Source organism: Aquarana catesbeiana, linkage group LG04 (genome assembly GCF_042186555.1).
Source record: "Aquarana catesbeiana isolate 2022-GZ linkage group LG04, ASM4218655v1, whole genome shotgun sequence".
NCBI classification, from domain to species: Eukaryota; Metazoa; Chordata; class Amphibia; order Anura; family Ranidae; genus Aquarana; species Aquarana catesbeiana.
Window position 1 is genome coordinate 677,777,455 of NC_133327.1, and position 24,028 is coordinate 677,801,482.

Consider the following 24,028-nt stretch of genomic DNA (forward strand, 5'->3'; position numbering starts at 1 on the left):
CTGTGTCCCGTGATGTACTTCAAAGAAAAGGATTTTACAGGTAAGCTGTTATAAAAATTCTATTTTCCTAATCATACATCACGGGACACAGAGCCATAGTAATTACTATGTGAGATTTCCCAGAGCAATGCCAACTGAGGGGAGGGAGACGCAACAGAATTAGGGCAACATGGGACTAGAGGACGACTTATATTGCTGCCTGCAGCACACTACGCCCAAAGGCAATATCCTCATGCCTTTTTACATCCACCTGATAAAGTCTGGTATGGACTGAAGACCAAGTTGAGGCCTTGCAGATTTGAACCATGGAAGCTTGGTGATGCACTCCCACAAAGCACTAATAGTCCTAGTAGAGTGTGCTTTTGATTTGAGAGGATGGAATCCTCCTCTTTTAAACCGTAAGCCTGAACAGTTACTTGCTGAATCCATTTAGAAATAGTAGATTTCGATGCTGCCTGTCCTTTTTCTAGGACCTTCAGGTAAAACATCTGTTTTTCGAATCTGAGCAGTCGCTTTCAAGTAGACCAGGGGTGTCCAAACTTTTTTCAAAGAGGGCCAGATTTGATGAAGTGAACATGCGTGAGGGCCAACCATTTTGCCTGACATTCTTTGAACCATTAAAATTCGGTCTGTGTGTTAGTTCGAGCGCTAATACACTGCCCAACAAAAATTCTCTTGCCTTTGTGGCTGTGTGTGAGTAAAAAGATGAGCTTGGGCGTGTTATTTGGCAATACCGTATTAATTGGCGTATAACACGCATCTTCACTTTAAGAGGGAAGTTTCAGGAAAAAAACTTAAATTTTAAATAAAGAACTATGAAGCAAAATAAGGGTCAGTGCCCATCTGCTGCTCCACCATTGCCAGGAATGCAGCGCCCAGTATGGTCAGGAATGCAGCGCCCAGTATGGCCAGGAATGCAGCACCCACCATGGCCAAGGATGCAGCACCCAGTATGGCCAGGAATGCAGCACCCACCAATGCAGAGATATCTTTTGTGGCCCCGGCGCTGGGAGATCGTTGGGGGCCACAAAAGATATACATGTCCAGATAAGCAGGCGGGTCATTCAAAACCAGAACGCGGGCCGGACTTTGGACATGCCTGAAGTAGACCTTGAGTGCTCTCACCAAACATCAAAAGAATGTAGTAATTTCCCTTCCGTAGAACAGGGAAAAATGAAGGTAAAACAATATCCTGGTTTGGATAAAAAAAAGACTAGACACTACCTTCAGGTAGAAAGTTAGGATGAGGACGCAATACTACCTTATCCTTGTGAATAATCAAATATGGCTATTTACAAGAAAAAGTAGCCAACTCTGATACCCTTCTTGCAGAAGATATGGCTACCAGAAAATTAGTTTCCTTGTCAAAAGGACCAAGGGAATATGCTGTATTGGCTCAAAAAGGCTGTTTCAGCAATGCCGACGGAACTAAATTCAAGTTCAAGGGTTCAGGAGTGACTTAACTGGAGGGATAGGCCGCATTACCCCCTGAATAAGCTACAAACCAAAGAATGCAAAGCAAATGGTTGTTGAAATAATACCGATAAGGCCGAAACCTGGCCTTTGATAGTACACGAGGCCAGCTTAATTTCTAACCCTATTTATAGAAGTCAAGAATTCTACCTATGACATACTTCCTAGGGTGCCAACCCCTGGATTCACAGCAGGAGACGTATGCTTTCCAGACTCTATAATCTATGATTCTGGAAGCCAGCTTCTCTGCAGTAACCAGGGTAAATACCACTGGACCTGACAGCCCACGCTTCTTCAGAATGTGGGCCTCAATAGCCAAACCGTTAAATTTAGCATTTATAAGGTAGGATGAAATACCGGACCTTGCGAAAGAAGGTCATGGAAGGTCTGGTCCATGAGTTCTCTACTGCCATCTTTATGATCTCTGCATACCAAGATCTTCTGGGCCACAAGAATTTCCCTTCCTGCTTGATCCTGCGAAGCAGTTGTGGAAGCAGCAGAATAGGAGGAAAAGCATAAATCAGTGAGAACTAATTCCCCGGGAATATTAAGGCATCTGTTTCGCATTCTAGCGGATCCCTTGTTCTTGACACAGTTGTTGATGCTCTTGTTGAACCTGGACGCAAACAGATCTACATCTTTGATCCCCCATCTTCGGCACATTGCCAGGAAGATATCGGGGTGAAGGGAATATTCCCCGGGAACAACTGCTGGCGACTCAAGTAGCCCGCCTGCCAATTTTCTATTCCCGGAATAAAGACTGCCGATAGGCAAGGTACATTGTTTTCTGCCCACGTTAAGATATGATTCATCTCTCTTTGGGCCGCACGACTTCTCGTGCCCCCCTTGGTGATTGATATAGGCCACTACTGTGGTATTGTCGGATTAGATCCTGACAGGACAATACCATAACCTGAACGTCCAGGCCCTCGCGGCTAAGCGTGCTGCCCAGGTCTCTAGAATGTTGATGGGCAAGGTCGTTGTTACCATCTTCCAGGTAACTGGTAGGAAAGATTTTCCCTTCTGCAAATTCTTGGTTATCAACCGCCAACTGAGGCTTCGGCGCACCCTGGAAGGCAGATACATTGGGAAATCTAGAGCTTGGATCTTCTTGTTCCAAGCCAAAAAGATACTGTTTTGCAGCAGCCTCAAATGAAACTGAGAATAAGGAATGGCCTCGACTGAAGCCACCATCTTTCCCAACACCTCATGCAAAGTCAAATAGAAGGATTCTTCTTTGCCTTGTCCACCTGAATCAGTCCCTTTATGGCCCTGATCTTTGCCTGGGGCAAGAATACCCTTTTCTGGGCTGTATCAATAATCAGACCCAGGTATTGTAATCTCCTTGAAAAATTTCATTATTCCAGGTAGTTGACTGTAGATCGTACTTTGGTCTAAGCGGGCTACCGACTGGTCTATCGAGCAGATCGTCTAGGTAAGCTATAATCGTTATACCTTGGGCCCTTAATCCGGCTACAGGAGGGGCCAGGACCTTTGTACTACTCGAGGTGCAGTAGCTAGACCAAAAGGCAAAGCTACAAACTGAAAATGATTTTTTTCTACCTTGAAACGTAGATCTCTCTGATGAGCGGGAAATATAGGTACATGGAGGTATGCCTCCCTGATGTCTATTGACGCTAGAAGTTCTCCACCTTGTAGGACGGAGACCACTGATTGGATTGACTCCATGCGAAAAGAGTGGATATGCAGAAACCGGTTTAGATCTTTGAGATCTAGAATGGGTCTGACATACCCATTTGGTTTTGGTACCGTGAAAGGGTTTCAATAAAACCCCAATCCCTGCTTTTGCATAGGAACCACTAAGATCAATTTTTTGAGACAAAACATGATCCAATGCTTGAAAGAGAGACTTTTTTTCCTCTGGAATCTGAGAAAACGAGGAGACTGGGACTTTCGGAACTCAAGTTTGTACCCTAGAGTTATTGAGGAAGTCACCCATCTGCAGCCTACTACGCCTGGTATTCCCAGGTGGTCCCCCAACCAGCTACTGACCAGGCCCAACCCTGCTTAGCTTCTTTTTTTTTTTTTTTTTTTTTTTGCCACTTCAGCTTGAAAGTTTCTCCCGGGAAAAGATTTTTCAAACATTAAAATTCAAATTTCTTTCCCATCTTATCGTCACATCATCGTGGCTTTACATTTGCTTAATACTCCAATTTAGTATATTACAAAACAAAAGAGGATACATAATTATCCCAACAATAGCTAATGCTTCCCTCTTACCCATCCCCCCCCTCCCACCCCCTACCCCTCCCCGAGACCATACCCATCCAGTCCTCTGCATTCCTCTACTTATGTAGACCACATCTCAACCGCATTTGGGGATTCTTTAAATTTTTCCCAGTCTTTCCATTTTGTTTCAAAGGCCCCCATTTTTGTCCCTTCGCTAAATCTTAGGTACTCCAAGCACTGAATCTCATTAATTTTATTAAACCATTCCCTCATCTTTGGCCTCTCTTTCCTTTGCCAATACTTAGGGATTAAGCTCTTAGCTGCATCAATAAGATGTGGTAAAAGTGTTCTGAGATATGTTTTAGTCGGCATATCACTCATGTGGAATAAACAGATCCAGGGGTCATTTGGGACGTCCAAGTTTGTGATCACTTTGATAAATTTTCTTACTTCGCCCCAAAACCTTTTCATTTCCGGACATCGCCACCAGATATGGGCCATTGACCCCATCTCTGAGCAGCCCCTCCAACAAAATTGCGACTTATCCCTATGTATTTTATGCACCCGATCGGGGGTCAGGTACATTCTGGTCAGGCATTTAAAATTTAATTCTAGGAGTTTACTATTAACTGAAGTAGCTGAGACTCTTTTCAAGATCAGGGAGACTTCTGTATCTGTAAGATTTCTCCCTAACTCCTTTTCCCATTTCCCTATATAGTCCGGGGTTTCTAACCTTTCTAAATCAACTAGAACTTTATATATCCGGGAGAAACCCCCCCTCCCCTCTCTATCCACGCATATTTTTTCTAGTGGTGTTAAATTATCCACCGATCTTATTGGCTGTGGGAGTGAACCAACAAAGTGTTTTAATTGGCTATAGCGCCAGGGGTTAATGACTAACATATCTCTTTTGTCCTGCATCTCTTGGAATGAGCATATTCGACCCCTATGCATTATGTCTTTTAGTTGTATATTTTCTTCTAGTAACCATTTACCAAACCATTCCTCTTTCCCTGGTGCAAACTGTTCTAAATCTTTAAGTGGCATTAAGGGTGAGTTATACTCCCAGTGTTCCTTTCTGTGAAGGGTGTCTCATATCTTAAGTGCGTGTTTAGTGATTGCATGCGTTTCAGTGCTGTACTTTCTCTGTTGAGGCGAAATCCATATAATCTTATCCAGTTTAGTGTCACTAATTTTATTTTCTATGTTTTTGACCCATTCGATCACTCTGGCTATAGCGATAGCTTCGTAATATTTCCTTATATCTGGTGCTCCCCATCCCCCTTTACCTTTAGTATTAATCAATTGTGAGAATTTTAATCTAGGTGACTTTCCTCTCCAAATAAATTTTAAAAACATAAAGTGTAGCCTTCTGAGGTATGTATGTGGGAGTGCTATTGGTATCATTTGCATTTTATAAGTTATTTTTGGCAGTATAACCATTTTATATATGTTGATTCTTCCCGCCCAGGACAGTTGACCCAGATGAATTCTGCTCAATTCAGCTTTTACCTCGTTTAACAGTGCTATAAAGTTCGCTTGGTATAGCGTTTCGGTTGATGTAGTGATTTTGACCCCCAGGTAATTCAGTTCTTTTTTCCCCCACACAAAGGGGAAGTGTTTTTGGTAGGAGTGGTCACTCTCCTTGAAGTGGTTTATCTCAAGTGCTTCAGATTTAGTTGGGTTTACTTTGAAATTTGATAACTTTCCGTATTCTACTAGGTTAGCCATGATATTTGGTAGGGATATCCTTGGCTGGGTTATATACAGCAGGATGTCATCTGCAAAGGCGGCCAGTTTGTATTCCATATTCCCTAAAAACAGGACAAATCACCGCGCTATATTAAACTAAATAATGCAAAACCACCTATTGACAAATAAAGAATAAATTGTAAATTAAACCCAATCTAATGTGACAAATAAGTGATCAAATATATAAAGCAGCTGCTAAAACGTGAGATACACACATAACAAAATTAGGTAAAAGAGGAGCAGCGCTGTGAGAAATGTTCCATGTGATGAACAGAATTAGTACATAGGTAAAAAACCAAAAAAATTTGGGATAGGCTCCAAGTTCATAGATTATATAAACAACTGGACTGTCCTATTGAGAACCAATCTTGATGGTAAATACGGGACGTGAATATGGGAATCAATGAGTCCTTCACCACACCACTGTGATAATAAAATTGTGCGCTTACCAAATGGCAAGCTTAGAAGAGCTTGCGACCTTAACCCGGTCGGGGCCTTTCAAGGTGGAACCATCAAGGAGAGACACACCACTTGGTTTGAATTAGGCACACTGTTCTTCAAGTTACCACTCTAAATGGAGATGTGACCCCAGGCTAGGGATAAACCTCCAAGGAGGTATACCAGAGAAAAAAGGAAAGCAACATAGCGTAATCCTGCTTCCACTTTTAATAAAATCAAAAAGAAATGCACTTACATGTAAAAGGATAACAATAAAACATTAGAGCCGGCCGGCTAGAAAGCGAACGCCCGTCCTGTAGACTGTAGACGGTAAATGCAGCACGTCAGCACGCCCGACGTACGTTTCGTCACACTCTGACGTCGTCTGGGGCACGGGCGACGCACTGACGTGTCGCATTAATATACTGAAGCAACGTAACCAGACCTCATACTGAGGACGGGACCGGAAATCACCTTGCGTTCCACCAGTTTAGGGCGGATGGCACAAAAACGCCATCTTAAATGTGGGAATGTGCGTAACATTCTATAACGATTTCCGGTGTAAACAGAGGAAAAACAACTTCCGTTCCTAAATGTAATTAACCACAATAAGTGGGATTCCTCATTATCGAAAGTGTAAATAGAAATATAATAATTAAAATTAAATATTAAATAAATGAATTAAAATCAAGCAACTTATTCCAACGAGAAAATATGAGTGGGAATAAAGGGGAATAGAGAAATGTCCCATCAAATCCCAATTCCTGGAACAAACTGGAGTCCTGATGAACCGTTTTGTGGAAAAAGGGTATAATAGGGAATTCCTAACCCAAACTCTGAATGTCGTTAAGGGTATCGATAGGGAACAGTTACTTATTCAAAAAGCACCCCCTAGAGAAAGGTCTGTCACTCTCCCCTTTATCACCACTTATTCTATACAGTATAAAAATATAAAAAGCCTACTCAAAAAACATTGGCATCTATTGGGGAATGATCCGATTCTGAGAACTGTCATTCCAGACAAACCACAAGTGATCTTTAAAGGGGCATCATCACTTAGGAATAGATTGGCCCCCAATGTTCTTGACCCACCCACTAGAGGCATTCAGGGCCTTTTTGACAATCTGAAGGGGTACTATAAATGTGGGAGATGTCGTGTCTGCAGGCTCAACTCCGTAACATCCAGACGAACCCAGAAATTCACCTCTAATAGCACTCACGAGGAACACGATATTAGGCCCTTCATTACATGTACAACGGAGGGGGTCGTCTACTTACTGCAGTGCCCTTGCGGCCTACAATATGTGGGTAGGACCAGGCGACCACTCTCCGTTCGTCTAAACGAACACATCACTAACATTTTGAATGGCTTCCCGAAACATTCTGTTTCTAAGCACTATCTGACCACACATAATAAAGACCCCTCCAAAACACTTTTTTTAGGAATCGATAGATATCGTCCCCATTGGAGAGGTAGTTCTTTGGTTAGGAGCATCTCAAAACTTGAGATGCTCTGGATACATAAAATCAAGTGCTATGCCCCCTATGGGCTTAATATTGACACTGACACTAACGCCTTTATCGATAATTCATGAATAATGCATGATTCTCCGAACTTCCGGCTTGCACTCATTTCCACTCCTTTAGTGTTCCTGGATGCCTCTAGTGAATGGTCTTTACACTGTTAATTAGACATATTGGATTTGTACCTCTGTTGGGATGGTAGATGCTTCATTGAAGAATTGTGTCCGTCTAAGGGGGTATGTGTCATATTAGTACCTGCGTGGATCTGGGACTAGTAAATGCTAAATAGTACTTATTTATTCTCCCAATTTGGTTTATTTCACAATGTATATATCCCTCTGCTCGTATATGGTGTTCCTAATGCTCTCCAGAGATGGGAGAAATCACCTTCCTTTCCTCTAGGTATATCTATCCTCAATTTGATTAGTCATTTATTTATACAGTTTTGGGCGTTCACAGAGCTATGAAAGGCTCAGGGACGCCCCTATATATGCAGCGAATGATTTTCCTGTCTATTAGCTACGCGGCATGGGATTTGATGGGACATTTCTCTATTCCCCTTTATTCCCACTCATATTTTCTCGTTGGAATAAGTTGCTTGATTTTAATTCATTTATTTAATATTTAATTTTAATTATTATATTTCTATTTACACTTTCGATAATGAGGAATCCCACTTATTGTGGTTAATTACATTTAGGAACGGAAGTTGTTTTTCCTCTGTTTACACCGGAAATCGTTATAGAATGTTACGCACATTCCCACATTTAAGATGGCGTTTTTGTGCCATCCGCCCTAAACTGGTGGAACGCAAGGTGATTTCCGGTCCCGTCCTCAGTATGAGGTCTGGTTACGTTGCTTCAGTATATTAATGCGACACGTCAGTGCGTCGCCCGTGCCCCAGACGACGTCAGAGTGTGACGAAACGTACGTCGGGCGTGCTGACGTGCTGCATTTACCGTCTACAGTCTACAGGACGGGCGTTCGCTTTCTAGCCGGCCGGCTCTAATGTTTTATTGTTATCCTTTTACATGTAAGTGCATTTCTTTTTGATTTTATTAAAAGTGGAAGCAGGATTACGCTATGTTGCTTTCCTTTTTTCTCTGGTATACCTCCTTGGAGGTTTATCCCTAGCCTGGGGTCACATCTCCATTTAGAGTGGTAACTTGAAGAACAGTGTGCCTAATTCAAACCAAGTGGTGTGTCTCTCCTTGATGGTTCCACCTTGAAAGGCCCCGACCGGGTTAAGGTCGCAAGCTCTTCTAAGCTTGCCATTTGGTAAGCGCACAATTTTATTATCACAGTGGTGTGGTGAAGGACTCATTGATTCCCATATTCACGTCCCGTATTTACCATCAAGATTGGTTCTCAATAGGACAGTCCAGTTGTTTATATAATCTATGAACTTGGAGCCTATCCCAAATTTTTTTGGTTTTTTACCTATGTACTAATTCTGTTCATCACATGGAACATTTCTCACAGCGCTGCTCCTCTTTTACCTAATTCCATATTCCCTATTACGACCCCACTAATATCCCTATTCTGTCTTATCCTTGATAGAAGGGGTTCTAACGTCAACAGGAAGAGCATAGGGGAGATTGGACACCCCTGCCTTGTACCATTGTACATGTCGATTGGGTCCGAGAAGGTCCCATTTATTTTCACTCTTGCCGATTGTCTTGAGTATAAGGCCCTAATCCATTTACACATCCTCTCCCCACAGCCTACCTCCTCGAGCGTACTCATCATGAAGTCCCAGTCTACTCTATCAAACGCTTTTTCAGCGTCTATGGATAGAAGTAGACCTGGGACTCCGCTCTTTTTGATTTCCTGGGCTACTAGGAGGGTTTTGATGCTGTTATCACGTCCCTGTCTACCTCTAATAAACCCCACCTGGTCCGGATGTATGATCTTCTCTATTACCTGCTTCATTCTGCTCGCAATCACTTTTGCGAATAATTTAGTATCCACATTTAGCAGGGAAATAGGCCTATAGTTTGAACAGACTGTCGCGTCCTTATCCTCTTTTTGAATAACCGTAATATTGGCTGCCAGGGCTTCTCTGCTCATTTCCCCCTTGTCTCCTATGTCGTTCATATAGGCACACAGTTTAGGGATTAGATAGTCTTGGTATTTTTTATAATAAAGCACTGTCAACCCATCCGGTCCTGGGCTCTTACCTACTTGTGTTTCTCTAATTACCTTTCTAACTTCAATCTCTGTAATAGGGGACTCCAGTGTGGTACGCTCATTTTCCGATAATTTAGTCATTCCCACTTCACTTAGGTAATTTTTGATCTTCGCTTGTTTTTGTTCCCTCTCCTTAGTTGTTACATTTCTATTTATGGAATAAAGCTCACTGTAGAATTCTTGGAACGTCCTTGCAATATCTGGATCCCTATATTGGATCTCGTTTGTTCTAGATCTTATCTTGTCGATATATTTGTTATTTTTTTTTTTACTTAATATCTTTGCCAGGAGTCTACCAGGTCGGTTACTGCCTACATACCTTTCTTTTTTAACAAGGTTATACTTCTTCCTATTTTTCTGTTCAATTAACTGCCGTATAGCCTCCCTGCTCCTAAATAGTTTTGCCAGTGTTTCGCTATCCCCCTTTTTCTTATGATGTTGCTCTAATTTAATGATTTCCTCCTGAAGCACGCGAAAGGTCTCTCCCTGGCTTCTCTTTTTCTCTACGCCCGCCTTAATCATGATCCCTCTGATGTAGGCTTTGTGGGCCTCCCAGACCATAGTTTCTGATGTTTCCTCAGCGGTATTAACTTTAAAGTAAAATTCTAGTTCTTCTTTAATAAGTTTGTCTATCTTTTCATCATGTAGGAGGTCCTCATTAAGTATCCAGCTACTGCACCGTGTTTCATGCTTGCTTAATTTTATTTGTAGGCTAACCGGGGCGTGGTCCGAGAACGTCATTGGCCCTATGCTTGTACCCTCAACCTCTTCCACATAGCGATGCTCCACGAAGAATAAGTCCAGCCTAGAGTATGTCGCGTGAACGGGGGGATAGAAGGTATAATCTCTTATGTTCTGGTGTTGCATCCTCCATATATCTACCAGCTGCTGATGACGCAGTTTTTTCCTGAGTTTTTTCATCCACTTGCCTTCGGACCCCCGAGCACGCGACGTACTGTCTTTACCTGGCTCTAAACATATATTGAAGTCTCCTGCGATAATAGCCCTTCCTCTCTTAAAGGTTTCAAACTCTGCCAAGATTCCCACTAGGAACCTTGCTTGGTTATTATTTGGGCAGTAGATATTTGCCAGGGAACATTCCATCCCTTTCAAGCTACCTCTTATGAACAAGAAGCGACCCTCCGGGTCAATTACTCTCTCCTCTAATGTGAACCCAACTCCCTTTGCAAAACCAATCGCCACTCCTTTTGCCCCTCTTATCGGGGAGTCTCCATAGATCCAGTACGGAAACTCGCTTGTAGCTATTCTCTTGCTTTTGCCTAGGTATAGGTGGGTCTCCTGAAGGAAGACCACCTCTGCTTTCAGGGATCTCAATTCTCCCATTATGTTCGCACATTTTATGGGGGAGTTGATGCCCCTCACATTATATGTGACTATATTTATCCCAGCCATCCTGTTATTTTAGCCCCATTTACACCTTTACGTACCCCCTCCTGGCTGAATAGTCGGATCCACCAAGGATTGGATTGGTCTCGTCCTACCCTTAACCCCCCTCCTCCCTCTCCACCCGTGTACCCTCCCCCCCCATCCCCCCCCCTCCTCCTGCCCGCCCACCTCCCTCCCCCCAAATCCCTCCCGCCCAGCCCCTCGCCTTTTCCCCTTTCCCATCAAGTTGGGGGGAGTATTGGGGTGCCACATGAGCCCCCTAAATGAAGAAAAAAGAAACCCTGGCCTACCCACTCCACCTGGCCACACGGTTTACTCCCCAGAGGTTGAGCTTGGAGCAGGGTCTAGTCTGGCCAAGAGCTTCCCCCCGGGTGTAATCCCAGCCATCTCTCCCACACACCCTCCACCCACCCCACCCCCCCCCCGCCCCCACCGACAATAGATCGTATAGAGAGAGAAACAAAGAGGGAAGAGAGAGAGAGAGACAGACAAATCCATTTTCAATCACTTTTTACATTCGAGGCCTCTTTCAATCCCTGTGTTCTTTTGTCATTAGTATTGGTTTCCAAGTGACAGGGTCCCCTAAGTGTTCCTGACTTCCGCTTTTCTCCCACCACCCCGGGATCTCCATTACTGGGATTCCAAGTCGATCGCAGAAATTCTGGGTCTCCTCCGGAAATCTCAGCACCGCCTTTCGGCCGTCCTTACGTCCAGTAAGATTGGCAGGGAAGCCCCAGGAGTATTGGACCTCGTTCGCCTTTAAGGCAACTAGTAATGGCTTCAAAATTCTTCTTCTGCTTAAAGTTTCTGCGGCTAGGTCCTGGAAGATGTGTAAATTTGTTTCACCGTACTTCACCTGTGGGTTTCTCCTTAAATTCATGCTAATCTGTTCTTTGTCCCGGAAGTTATGAAATCGCACTATTACATCCCGCGGAGTGTCTCCCCTGATTTCGGGTGGTTTCCTAATTCGATGGACTCTGTCTAGGTTTAAATTACCGCTGATATTGCAAGGGCTCTTCAAATCTTTGAAAATTTCCTCCATTTTTTCCTGTAGGTTTTCTTTTTCACCTTGCGCTTCCGGGAGGCCTCTAATCCGGAGGTTTTTTCTTCTGCTGCGATTTTCTTGGTCTTCCATTTTGTACCTTATATACCTCTGTTCCTTCTGCAGCACTTCTATCTGCTGTCTCAAGTTTCTTATTTCTTCTCCTTGTTTGTCCACTGTTGTTTCAACTTCCTCCACTCTGGTTAATAGGTGGCTCATGTTCTCGTTTACAGCGCTGATCTCACCTCTGATTGAGGCCTCCAGTTTCGCAAACATTTCAGCGATTTCTCCCTTGGTAGGGAGCTGGTTTGCCTGCTGGATCTCTTCTGTAGTTTCTACTTCTACCTCGTTACTGGGGGGTCTTGAATCCATCTCCGCTATTTGTTTTCTTGTACCCATTTTAGCCGTTCGATCTGGTGTTTTATTCTTTGCACCTGTTGAATTACTTTCTTTCTTACTTTCATTCATCATATATTTTCTGATGGTTCCCGGGCTTGCACTTGTTCTGGGTGGATTTGCAAATCCTTTTGTTGATTTTCCTCTCATTTTTTCTACCTATACCTGGTTAGGGGTTCCTCCTCTATTATGTGTGGTGTGTTTTCAGACTTTCCCTATGGCACTAGGGATTACCTTGATCCCCCAAAATATTTAATTAGTTGCACCGTAGTAGTTACTCCACTTATAGTGTTATATTTTAGCGATATATTATTATACTACAGTCACTTTTGTATGTGGATCAGTACGGCAGTCCCCTAGAATGCGATTATTTCCATACCGCTTACATCAATGGGCTTAGTCCGCTATATCATACACCCAACTTCCGACACAGGAATAAGTCAGCCTATTGTTATAGTGTGATATTGTGTATTTGTGGTCTCAAGTTGCAGCAGAGTCGCATATGCAGGTGCGGCGGTGTACTGGTCCAACAGAAGTGTGCAGTATCCATGCAGATTAACACTACTGAGAGTACTTCTTTGCGTCCCTTACCCACCCCCCAGCACCGATATAAACCAGCTTATTAGTATGAAATAGTTTCATATGAGAGAGGAGTCTTGTTATGGTAGAGTCACGTATACTAATAAGGCAATATAAAGACACATATAAGGCAATGTTTCTATACAGCTTGGCAGATTAGCAATGTTGGAAATAGTCCGAGGCCTCACTTAGCCATCTTAAATACAACAGCAGACCAAGATTAGTGTAGGGAATGATGTTATACTTGATGCTACTTTGATGCGATATAGTCGCAAGTGGAAAGTCGCAGTAACAGACACAATATGAGCAGGTATCCTTGCACCTTAGCAACAAGTGATTTAATGCATCACTTACCCATCTTCAAGCAGCTAAAAGAACCAGAGTCTTACCCACTTTCTTCTCTCCTGGGGCATGCGCCTGTTCCATGCGATTTCTTTGACTTTACCATCAAGCTTCTGTAACAGGTTCTGTATCAGGTTATCACTCTCTGCTGCTCTCAATCCCTCCTCTCCCCTTCGATCCCGGCGAGCCGTCCCATTAGGTTCTGATGGGTAATGGACCGTGCATGTCTCCTCTCCTCTCCCCTCCTCTCCCCCCTCTTCCCGGCAAATACCGGCACCCGTTTGCGGAGGTTCAGTGGAGCCGTCCAAAATCCCGTCTGCAGCGGCCGCTGTAGCTAAGGAGCCAGGGCACCGCTCCCCCCGTTTCCACCCTCCTCCGTTGGAGCCCAAGGACGAGAGACCGGGAGCTGAGACCGCCGGAACCGACAACGCCGTTCGGACAGGGGCGAAGGGGGGGGGGCGGCCAGAGACTAGTGCATGGTCCACGGGCCTGTTTTAGCAGGCATCACGGTGTGAGGGACACCCCTCAACCCTGCTTAGCTTCTGAGATCAGAGGAGATCGGGTGCTTCAGGGTGATGTGGCCGTAGGCTCCAGACACTCTTCCTACCAGACCCGCAAAGACTGCAGAAGTATTCCACCCACTCGAGCGAGCAGTGGCGTCCCCTCATAAGGAGTGTCGTAAATAGTCAGAATAAGTTGTGCCTTTTTAAGGACAGGTTTCCCGCACAATAATTATCCTTGAGTAATTTTTAACGAAGATATTTTTAAGATACAAAATCAATCAGTATGACACAGTCTATACTTGTGAAACTTATTCACGGAGACGTGTGGTCACACAAGATAGAAATTTTATTGGTAAACAAACACAAATAATCACATGAAATTAAGATACCGATTGCGTTACATGAACGTCTTGAAAATCAATAAAAACACTTGCAAAAATGGGCGTACCGTCCCTTTGACATAATACCACCATGATAAATTCTCGGTAGAATCAATAACCTTGTGAACTTGACAATTAAACAGAACATCTGTATTTCACACGTACAACCGTTACTTTGCTGCAGGTAAGTAAGTGGTTAAAATTGTGAAATAAATTAGACGTTTGCTTTGTCAATAAATGTGGCAACTATGCAAAAAGAAAAATATAATGGAAAAATCTGAATCTTTAGAGAAAAATCTACAAGGCGGTTATTGATTCGGGAGAATGATTATCAACTGTATAATATTCAATACATCAATATCTGTGAGAACATATCAATATTTGAGAGAACATACAAGATAAAATCAACATGATATAATTACCCATTCCAGGATGGCTGCAGTTCCTATGGGCTAGTTACCAGAGTTAAGATGGCTGCCGTAGTTTCAAAATGGATACTCCTAAAGAGGATTTACGTCTTGTGACCTCCGAGTTCTAAGCATTAGGTGTTGAGGAATTTTCATGAATGTAAAGAGATGTATTCATGCATGGTGCATGAGTGTCAGTCTGGGAGTGTGTGTGTCTCCCAGTGTCCCCCCTCAGGGTGGATCCCTGAGCTCTCCCCCTGAGCTCTCTCCTCCTTCCGTTCGTTGCCCCCAGTGTCCCCCCTCAGGGTGGATCCCTGAGCTCTCCCCCTGAGCTCTCTCCTTCTTCCGTTCGTTGCCCCTGTCTCCCCTCTTCCTTGCCTCTAAATACCATTTCAGATAATAAGACCATAAAAATTATAATGGCTCTGCCCAAAAGGAGGTGGCTCACTTCCCATTGGGTTAGGAGACGTAATGATTAACTTCCTCTGGAAATTTAGTGAGTTCAAATAATACCACCTTCAACCACCAGGTGTCTCACACGTGTTTTGAGTCCATCCTTTTAAATTAATACGTTCTATTTTCATAAGGTGTATAATGGTAAGGATAAGTATATACCTTTAAATATTCTGGTACTCGGTCTAATGTAAAATACACTCAGTATAAGTTTGATTAATCATCATTACATAACTTGGTTATATAACTGTATCTCTATAAATGTATATCTGTAAAACTGGTCTATCTAGGAAATACACACATTGTTATATATTTCATCAATACTACATAAAACTGATTATATGGATACCGGTATAACTTCTGGTATCTCCACTGAACATTTGTTTATCTTAAGTGTAGGCTACAATCTTATATGATTATAATCATAATTATATGTTTTTCCTAATACTAATTCGTTACTTAAAACACTTCTACTTATAAAATCACACTTTCATATACATTTTCTTCATAGCAAAGTTGTTGGGTCCGCAGACGCCAACTTTATAATGTCTCTGTGACCTACAATGTCAGAGATAGTTTAAAGTGACTTATGATAACCTTATTGATACCTTATATTATTTTTGACTGGCACAATATTCAACTTTCTCTAATGTGTTGAGAGGGACCTTGAACATTCTCACTGGGTGTCTAGAGATGACTTGTTTGTCTAAACCACCCTAAAAGTTCATACAATCAGTTCTGTTAGCCAAGGTATTAGCTACTTAAACAGTCCATTACTTGCACACAATAGGTTAGGCGAGAATTGTCTGCATAACCTTGGGTCCTGTGGCAGTTTTTTTTTTATTCACAATACCATGTAAATATCTCCTTGTTTTGTGACAAGAGCAGTCTTTGTTCCAACAGCTTCCTTTACAATACATGCTTGTAAAAGTCTTCAATATTTAAAGAAGTAGAGAAAGGCTTGGTCAAACATGAGAATGTCCATTTTATCCTAAAAGTCCCCAAGAGGGCAACAGTTCAAATATTTAACATCACAGTTCATCTACTTGGTGAGGCCTAAGCATCTCTCATGTTTCTGCCAGTAAATATAAAATATATTTCTTCATGAATTCACAACAGGAGGCTCCAATTCCCCTCTTGAACTTGACGGCGGAGGCCGTCGTGACTGCCTGGAGGCAGATGCTCCCGCCACTGGAGAAGGCGCTTGTTTAAATGAAATACGATTACTCCTCTTCCTAACTAGCAAAAGATTACTTTATCCACTAGAAAATTTTTTTTTTTTTGGCTGTATTTATCCAAATCATCCCCAAACAGCTGTTCACCAAAAAGAAATACTAGCCAGGAGCTTTGCATGACACTTCAGCTGACCAATCTTTTAACCACAAGGTTCTATGCCTATGCACCAGCCCAAGCGTAAGGCGCGAGGCTTGAGAATAGAATCTCTCATGGCTTCTATTGCCAAACATAATGCTGCTGGTAACTCAGCTAAATCCTGGCCTGCTGATCAGGAATAACCTTGAGCACCTGTTTAAACTGGTCTCTCAATGATTGACATACACCAATTGCTGCTAGTGCAAGTTGAGTCATCAGAGAAATTTTTTTTTATAATAGTAATTCCCAACTTCTTATCCGTTGTATCCCTAAGCATTTGAGCATTGTCTATCGGACAAGTCAAACTTTCATTCACAGAGGATATAGCAGTGACAATTGCTGTTATCTCCCACTTCTTAGTGAATTTTTTCTCCATAAGAAGTGTTATAGGAGGAAAAAAATGCTTATCTGGGGGATCCCACTCAGAATACATAAGCCTTTCCAGCAATGAATGGACAGGAAAAGCATGCACAGCTTGGGGAGGCTTTTTAGTAAACCAAAACAAAAAGTGGGCATGTAAACCGACTCAATGAAGAGTGGCAAAAATGCACCATCAATCTTTCAGATTGTGAAGCTGAGCCCCATGGATTTGACCCCTCAGAAGAGGAGTCATCAGCCTCTCCACGGTCCCCTGAAGGAAATTCATCTTCTCCCGCCCCCAGATCCTCAGTTTGAGGGTGCTGGGTAATGGAAAGGGACCTGTCGCATTTTATCCCATTGTGGGATGCGATTAAAGCCGCTAGCTAATCCTATTATGGCTTTAGGAAAAAAACCCTCTCCAGTAATATAGACAGGTGCTGCAGTGTTGAAAACAATTGCAATATTTGATAGTCCTGATGTCTCACTCTGACCGACCACCCCTTCTCGGGGAGGATGCCATGAGTTTAGGCTGTTTTAGAGCTTGAAGGATTCCCTTTTGAGCTCTTTTTGGGGTGTTTCTACCTCCCCTTCTGACCATAGCCCGATGCACAAATGCAGAGGTGGTACCAGAAGAAATCACATTCACTGCTTGAGCAAAAAGTCCGGCAACTGTCACTGCTATTAATGCTCAGCCTGATGCTTTTAGTAAATGTGCCAAGGGAATGCCTGTGTCACCAACCTCTTACATGCCCCTTTTTGCTTTTGTGTCCCTCCGATAGCTGCAGCCAGCATATAATGGAGCTTTTAAAACATACTCCTGCGCTGGGCGTTGCCGCATGCCAACACCCCACTAAGCCCCGCCCCCTCCGTCACATTGCGCCCCCCTCTTTTCAAAGAGCGTTTTCCCGCGCGGCTGGGGGCCTCCGATCCAACGGGATCGGCTCATGTGTTGGGGGGGGGGGGGGGTGCCGAGGAGGAGATCCGGTAATCCAACCGCCGTGCAGGGGCAGTAAAAAATTTAGCAGCATCACTGACTGTTCTGGCCTCACCCTATCCAGGGAGGGGGATCCACACTCCTGGACCCGTAAAACACCCCGCCAGAAAAAACCTAAGGCTGAAAAAACCAAAAGCACTGGATCCCGGGGTCCAGCTCTCTAGGAAGAGAAAAGTTACAGGCTAAACCTCGTTTTTTCCGGCACGAGGCCCGGGTACCATTCAATTCGGCCTAAAAAGACACTTTGAATGGATCAGGCTGCATAGCTAGCCCCAGCAAGGATTGCTCCAGTGGAGCTCAGCACAGCACATCTTTACTAGTGACCAACACTGGCGAAAAAACTGAGTTACTCCCAGTAGTGGGAGGGGTTATATAGGGAGTGGACTTCCTGTCTTAGGCCCCTTTCACACGAGGTAGGCTCCGTTTCTACGGAGCCCGCCTCGGTCCGCCGGCTCAGCGGGAGATCTGTCCGTTGATCTCCGCTGAGCCGGCGGATGACAGGTTCCTCTCTGCTCACTGAGCGGGGAGGAGCTTGTCAGGTGCCGCTGCCGCCTATGGAGGGATCGGACGAAAACGGACAGCGTGTCCGTTTTTGTCAGATCTCCCCCGATCCGATCCACCAGCGACGGACCTGGACGTAGGACCATCCGTCTGCTCTTCAGCGGATCGGACCGGGTCGGATGTCAGCGGACATGTCTCCGCTGACATCCAACGCTCCATAGACTAACATGGAGCGCCCGTTCAGGTCCGCCGTCAAAACTGACAGGCGGACCTGAACGGTCCGATCGTGTGAAAGGGGCCTTAGGGTGTGTCAGTGTCCATCACCTGAAGGTGGCCTATAATTCACATAGTATTTACTATGGCTCTGTGTCCCGTGATGTATGATTTAAGAAATACACGTTTAATTTCTTGAATCACCTCTTGCACTTTTGAAGGCCCTGGAGCACCATGAAAATGGAAACACCCCAAAAATGACCCCATTTTAAAAAGTAAACGCCCCAACGTATATTTTATGAGGCACAATGAGTCTTTTGAACGTGTCATTTTTTTTCCACAAGTTTTTGGAACATGTGGAAAGAAAATGAAAACGCATTTTTTTTTTTTTTTTTTTTTATACACAAAGTTGTCAACTTTTATACTATATTTCTAACACATAGCAAAAATTACAACCCAAAATACATTCTGCTACTCCTCCCGAGTATGGCGATACCACATGTGTGAGACATTTACACAGCCTGGCCACATACTGAGGCCCAACATGCAGGGAGCACCATTGGGTGTTCTAAGGGCATAAATTTCAAACCTAATTTGACTACCTATTACACTTTTGTGAGGCACTGTAGTGGCATGGATGAGCAAGAATGAGGCATAAATGAGCCATGGATGGGGATGGCTGAACATGAATGAGGATGGATGAGACCGGAATTGGCACAGATCAGCACTATGGGCACTTCAGATCAAGCCCACAGCGCTGCTGCACTCAATCTCTCCCCTCTCCTCACACACTGTACTGATCGGTACGGAGAGCGGAAGATCTGAACCGGGCATGCCCTGGCTTGTTGACAACTGATCACTCCGTCATTGGACAGATCGATCACAAGGTAAAGGGCTGCTGTCATTGGCCCTTTACCGGTAATGGACATTCCCGGGGTAACGCAGGAGGACGATTCTGGGAGGACGTTATAGTTTGCCCTCCCTTAATTATCCGTCCGCGCTGTAGCTGTCGTTCGGCTATGGCCCGGTCGGTAAGTAGTTAAATGACCACTACTCATACGTGTGCCTCCATCCATGTTAATAATTTTTTACCCAACCCAAAGTGTCCCTCACCTCTGACCAGCCTCAATCCCTAACCCTGTATACCCTTCTACTCCTCAGGACATTCAACAATCTGTACCTGCCAGAGGTTGTCCAAAAGATGGGTGAATCCTATGCCAAGTGTTTGGACATGATGGAGATGGATAAGAAGTTCATCTTGGGTAAGTTTTGAGCCTATAATGGTTATATGCATAGATTTATTTGTGCCTTTCCACTCCATGATGTTGTATTCCACTTGTAGGGTTGATACAGCCTGTCATGGACACAGGCGATGTCCCCGTGTATCGAAGTGCAGAGGAAAGGATGCAGGGCTTCTTCCGCTCCATTTATGAGAGCTGGTGAGTACTGCTCTGCCCCAGCTACATATTCTGTTCCTAATTTCAGAGTTCTCATTAATCTCTCATTCTAGTTGCCAGGTTATGGGAAAGCTTGGACAAGCCATGTTGCAGGACTTTTATTCTATTCCAGACCTGGCCACTCGCCTGCTTAATTCGGCCTTCTGCAATCTCAGCAATGTTCCCGACTACCGTCTGCGAGCCATGCTGTATATCCTTCAGTGCTGGGGGGAAAAGGGGATAGGATTTGGTCCTGATGCATGGAGGAGAGGGATGTGAGCATTAACACTTGTATTGTAGGAAGCTCATTTGTGAGGTCAGGCACTGATGTTGAATGAGAGAGCCTGGTTCACAATCTCTGCTCCAATTAATCCCAGAGGTGTGCTATTGGGTTGAGGTCAGGACTCTGTGCAGGCCAGTCAAGTTCCTCCACCCCTGTTTTTGAATGCTTTTAAGGACAGGGGAGGGATTTGGGGGTCTTATAAAATTGCAAAAACCACCAAAAAAAAACAAAACAAAAATGTCAGAAAAAGGCCTGGAGGTCAAGTGTTAAGACTGTCACCAGACCATTCATTTCAACAACACTCTTCCCATAAGATCATAATGTGCATTTTACCATATTGTATCATGTTATTTACCTGTAAAAGCCTTCCCTGCATAGACATCCAAAAGCCCTGAGCTTCCGCTGGGCGCCTCCATCTTGGATGTGATGTCAGCAGCGCCAGGGGATTCAAGATTATAGAGGTGTAATATAGATGGTACAAGAGGGGTGAAAAGGTTTTTAGAGCGGTGATAGATGATAAAGAGGGGTGATGTAGAAGACAGAAGGGGAGGAGGTTTATAGAGGGGTGAATGTAGGTAGCACGGGGGGGGGGGTGTGATGGCACAGCAAGAAATGCCAGCATTGGGAGAGTAGCCTCTGAATGACGTAGAAGCGTTATATTGGCAAACAGCACGCCCCAATACTATGGTCACCTATCTTTCCTTAATGTCCTTATCTGTACATATGTTTATGAAGCCGTTTATCCTGTCCTGTCCTCCAGAGAGGTACGAGAGCCTTCTATGTCCCATCATGGGTCCACTGCTGTCCTTCATGAACCAGGTAAGAAAACTCCCTTGGTTTCTGTCCTGTCGCTGTGACCTCTTCACATGTCAACACCACTGAAGAATTGCTGAACAGATGCCTGGGTAAGCTGCAAATCGCTGGAGTAGTCACAGCTACTACAGTGATGGCATCGGTTTTCCGGGGTCATGTGTCAAGCAGCCATCCTCCTGCATAGTAACTATGGGGGGTCACTTGCTCAGCACTGCCACCATTCAGAGAAAGCCTTGTGTGTTTTTTTTTTTTTTTTTTTCAGTGAATACAAGACATTCCCTGATTGTATAGAGAGAAGCGGTGCCAAAAGAGCGACCCACTGTGGTTAATATGTAGAAGGGCAGCTGCTCGGCACAAGACCCGGATAACTGCTGGCGTGACTGTAGTAGCAATGAATACTGCAGAGATTTGCAGCTTACGCAGGCATCTTGGGCTCTCATTGGGAAGTCTAAGAAAGTCCAGCATGCTTTGCAAACAGTGACTTAGATTCTTTCTGCAATAAATATTTTTGAAAAATGTTTTTCCACATGTAGTTCATATAAAATATCGATTTTTGAACTTGAAAAAAATGTAAATTTATTGACCAAAAAAACCTGTCCTTGTTTTTAATGATGTTCTCCTTTGTCTCTTCCAGAGATTGTCACAGAAATGGTTGACAAGGTAAGTACACATAGAAGGGGAATAGGTCAGGGGGAGGAGGATTAATGGAACAATGTAGGAGATGGATGGATGATTGAGTGAGAGGAAGAAAGGAGGGGTGGATGATGGGAAGAGATGAATGTATCAGTGAGAGGGACGGAAGGATGTGTGGAGCAAGATGGCTGGATAGAGAGAGAACGAATGGAGTGTGGAGGAGGAAGATTGATGAAGGACTGGTGATGGAGAAAGGCAGGTTATGGAATATAATGGGAGGATGGATGGAAAGAAAAGATGGGAGGAGGCAAAAGATGGACAGGCAGACTGAGGTGAGGGTTAGAAAGAAGGAAAGGTTGGAATAGAAAAATGGGATGGAGGAGGGAGATGGAGACGAATGGCTGGAGGAGGGAGATGGAGACGAATGGCTGGAGGAGGGAGATGGAGACGAATGGCTGGAGGAGGGAGATGGAGACGAATGGCTGGAGGAGGGAGATGGAGACGAATGGCTGGAGGAGGGAGATGGAGACGAATGGCTGGAGGAGAGATGCGATGGAGACGAATGGCTGGAGGAGAGATGCGATGGAGACGAATGGCTGGAGGAGAGATGCGATGGAGACGAATGGCTGGAGGAGAGATGCGATGGAGACGAATGGCTGGAGGAGAGATGCGATGGAGACGAATGGCTGGAGGAGAGATGCGATGGAGTCGAATGGCTGGAGGAGAGATGCGATGGAGTCGAATGGCTGGAGGAGAGGTGCGATGGAGACGAATGGCTGGAGGAGAGGTGCGATGGAGACGAATGGCTGGAGGAGACGAATGGCTGGAGGAGAGATGCGATGGAGACGAATGGCTGGAGGAGAGATGCGATGGAGACGAATGGATGAAGGAGAGATGCGATGGAGACGAATGGATGAAGGAGAGATGCGATGGAGACGAATGGATGAAGGAGAGATGCGATGGAGACGAATGGATGAAGGAGAGATGCGATGGAGACGAATGGTTGAAGGAGAGATGCGATGGAGACGTATGGATGAAGGAGAGATGCGATGGAGACGTATGGATGAAGGAGAGATGCGATGGAGACGAATGGATGAAGGAGAGATGCGATGGAGACGAATGGATGAAGGAGAGATGCGATGGAGACGAATGGATGAAGGAGAGATGCGATGGAGACGAATGGATGAAGGAGAGATGCGATGGAGACGAATGGATGAAGGAGAGATGCGATGGAGACGAATGGGTGAAGGAGAGATGCGATGGAGACGAATGGGTGAAGGAGAGATGCGATGGAGACGAATGGGTGAAGGAGAGATGCGATGGAGACGAATGGGTGAAGGAGAGATGCGATGGAGACGAATGGGTGAAGGAGAGATGCGATGGAGACGAATGGGTGAAGGAGAGATGCGATGGAGACGAATGGGTGAAGGAGAGATGCGATGGAGACGAATGGGTGAAGGAGAGATGCGATGGAGACGAATGGGTGAAGGAGAGATGCGATGGAGACGAATGGGTGAAGGAGAGATGCGATGGAGACGAATGGGTGAAGGAGAGATGCGATGGAGACGAATGGGTGAAGGAGAGATGCGATGGAGACGAATGGGTGAAGGAGAGATGCGATGGAGACGAATGGGTGAAGGAGAGATGCGATGGAGACGAATGGGTGAAGGAGAGATGCGATGGAGACGAATGGGTGAAGGAGAGATGCGATGGAGACGAATGGGTGAAGGAGAGATGCGATGGAGACGAATGGGTGAAGGAGAGATGCGATGGAGACGAATGGGTGAAGGAGAGATGCGATGGAGACGAATGGGTGAAGGCCGAGAGATGGAGACGAATGGGTGAAGGCCGAGAGATGGAGACGAATGGGTGAAGGCCGAGAGATGGAGACGAATGGGTGAAGGCCGAGAGATGGAGACGAATGGGTGAAGGCCGAGAGATGGAGACGAATGGGTGAAGGCCGAGAGATGGAGACGAATGGGTGAAGGCCGAGAGATGGAGACGAATGGGTGAAGGCCGAGAGATGGAGACGAATGGGTGAAGGCCGAGAGATGGAGACGAATGGGTGAAGGCCGAGAGATGGAGACGAATGGGTGAAGGCCGAGAGATGGAGACGAATGGGTGAAGGCCGAGAGATGGAGACGAATGGGTGAAGGCCGAGAGATGGAGACGAATGGGTGAAGGCCGAGAGATGGAGACGAATGGGTGAAGGCCGAGAGATGGAGACGAATGGGTGAAGGCCGAGAGATGGAGACGAATGGGTGAAGGCCGAGAGATGGAGACGAATGGGTGAAGGCCGAGAGATGGAGACGAAAGGGTGAAGGCCGAGAGATGGAGACGAATGGGTG

At 44.9% G+C, this 24,028-nt stretch overlaps 1 protein-coding gene across 1 annotated transcript in view; it reads left to right on the forward strand.

Annotated features, from left to right (window-relative positions):
* Positions 1 to 24,028, forward strand: part of LOC141141031 (exportin-5-like) — a 101,240-nt gene that overhangs the window by 52,415 nt on the left and 24,797 nt on the right. The window contains exons 21-25 of the mRNA XM_073628690.1: positions 19,677 to 19,777; positions 19,858 to 19,954; positions 20,026 to 20,162; positions 20,956 to 21,053; positions 21,682 to 21,707. Coding sequence (XP_073484791.1) covers positions 19,677 to 19,777; positions 19,858 to 19,954; positions 20,026 to 20,162; positions 20,956 to 21,053; positions 21,682 to 21,707 — 459 coding nt within the window. The remainder of the gene's footprint in view (positions 1 to 19,676; positions 19,778 to 19,857; positions 19,955 to 20,025; positions 20,163 to 20,955; positions 21,054 to 21,681; positions 21,708 to 24,028) is intronic.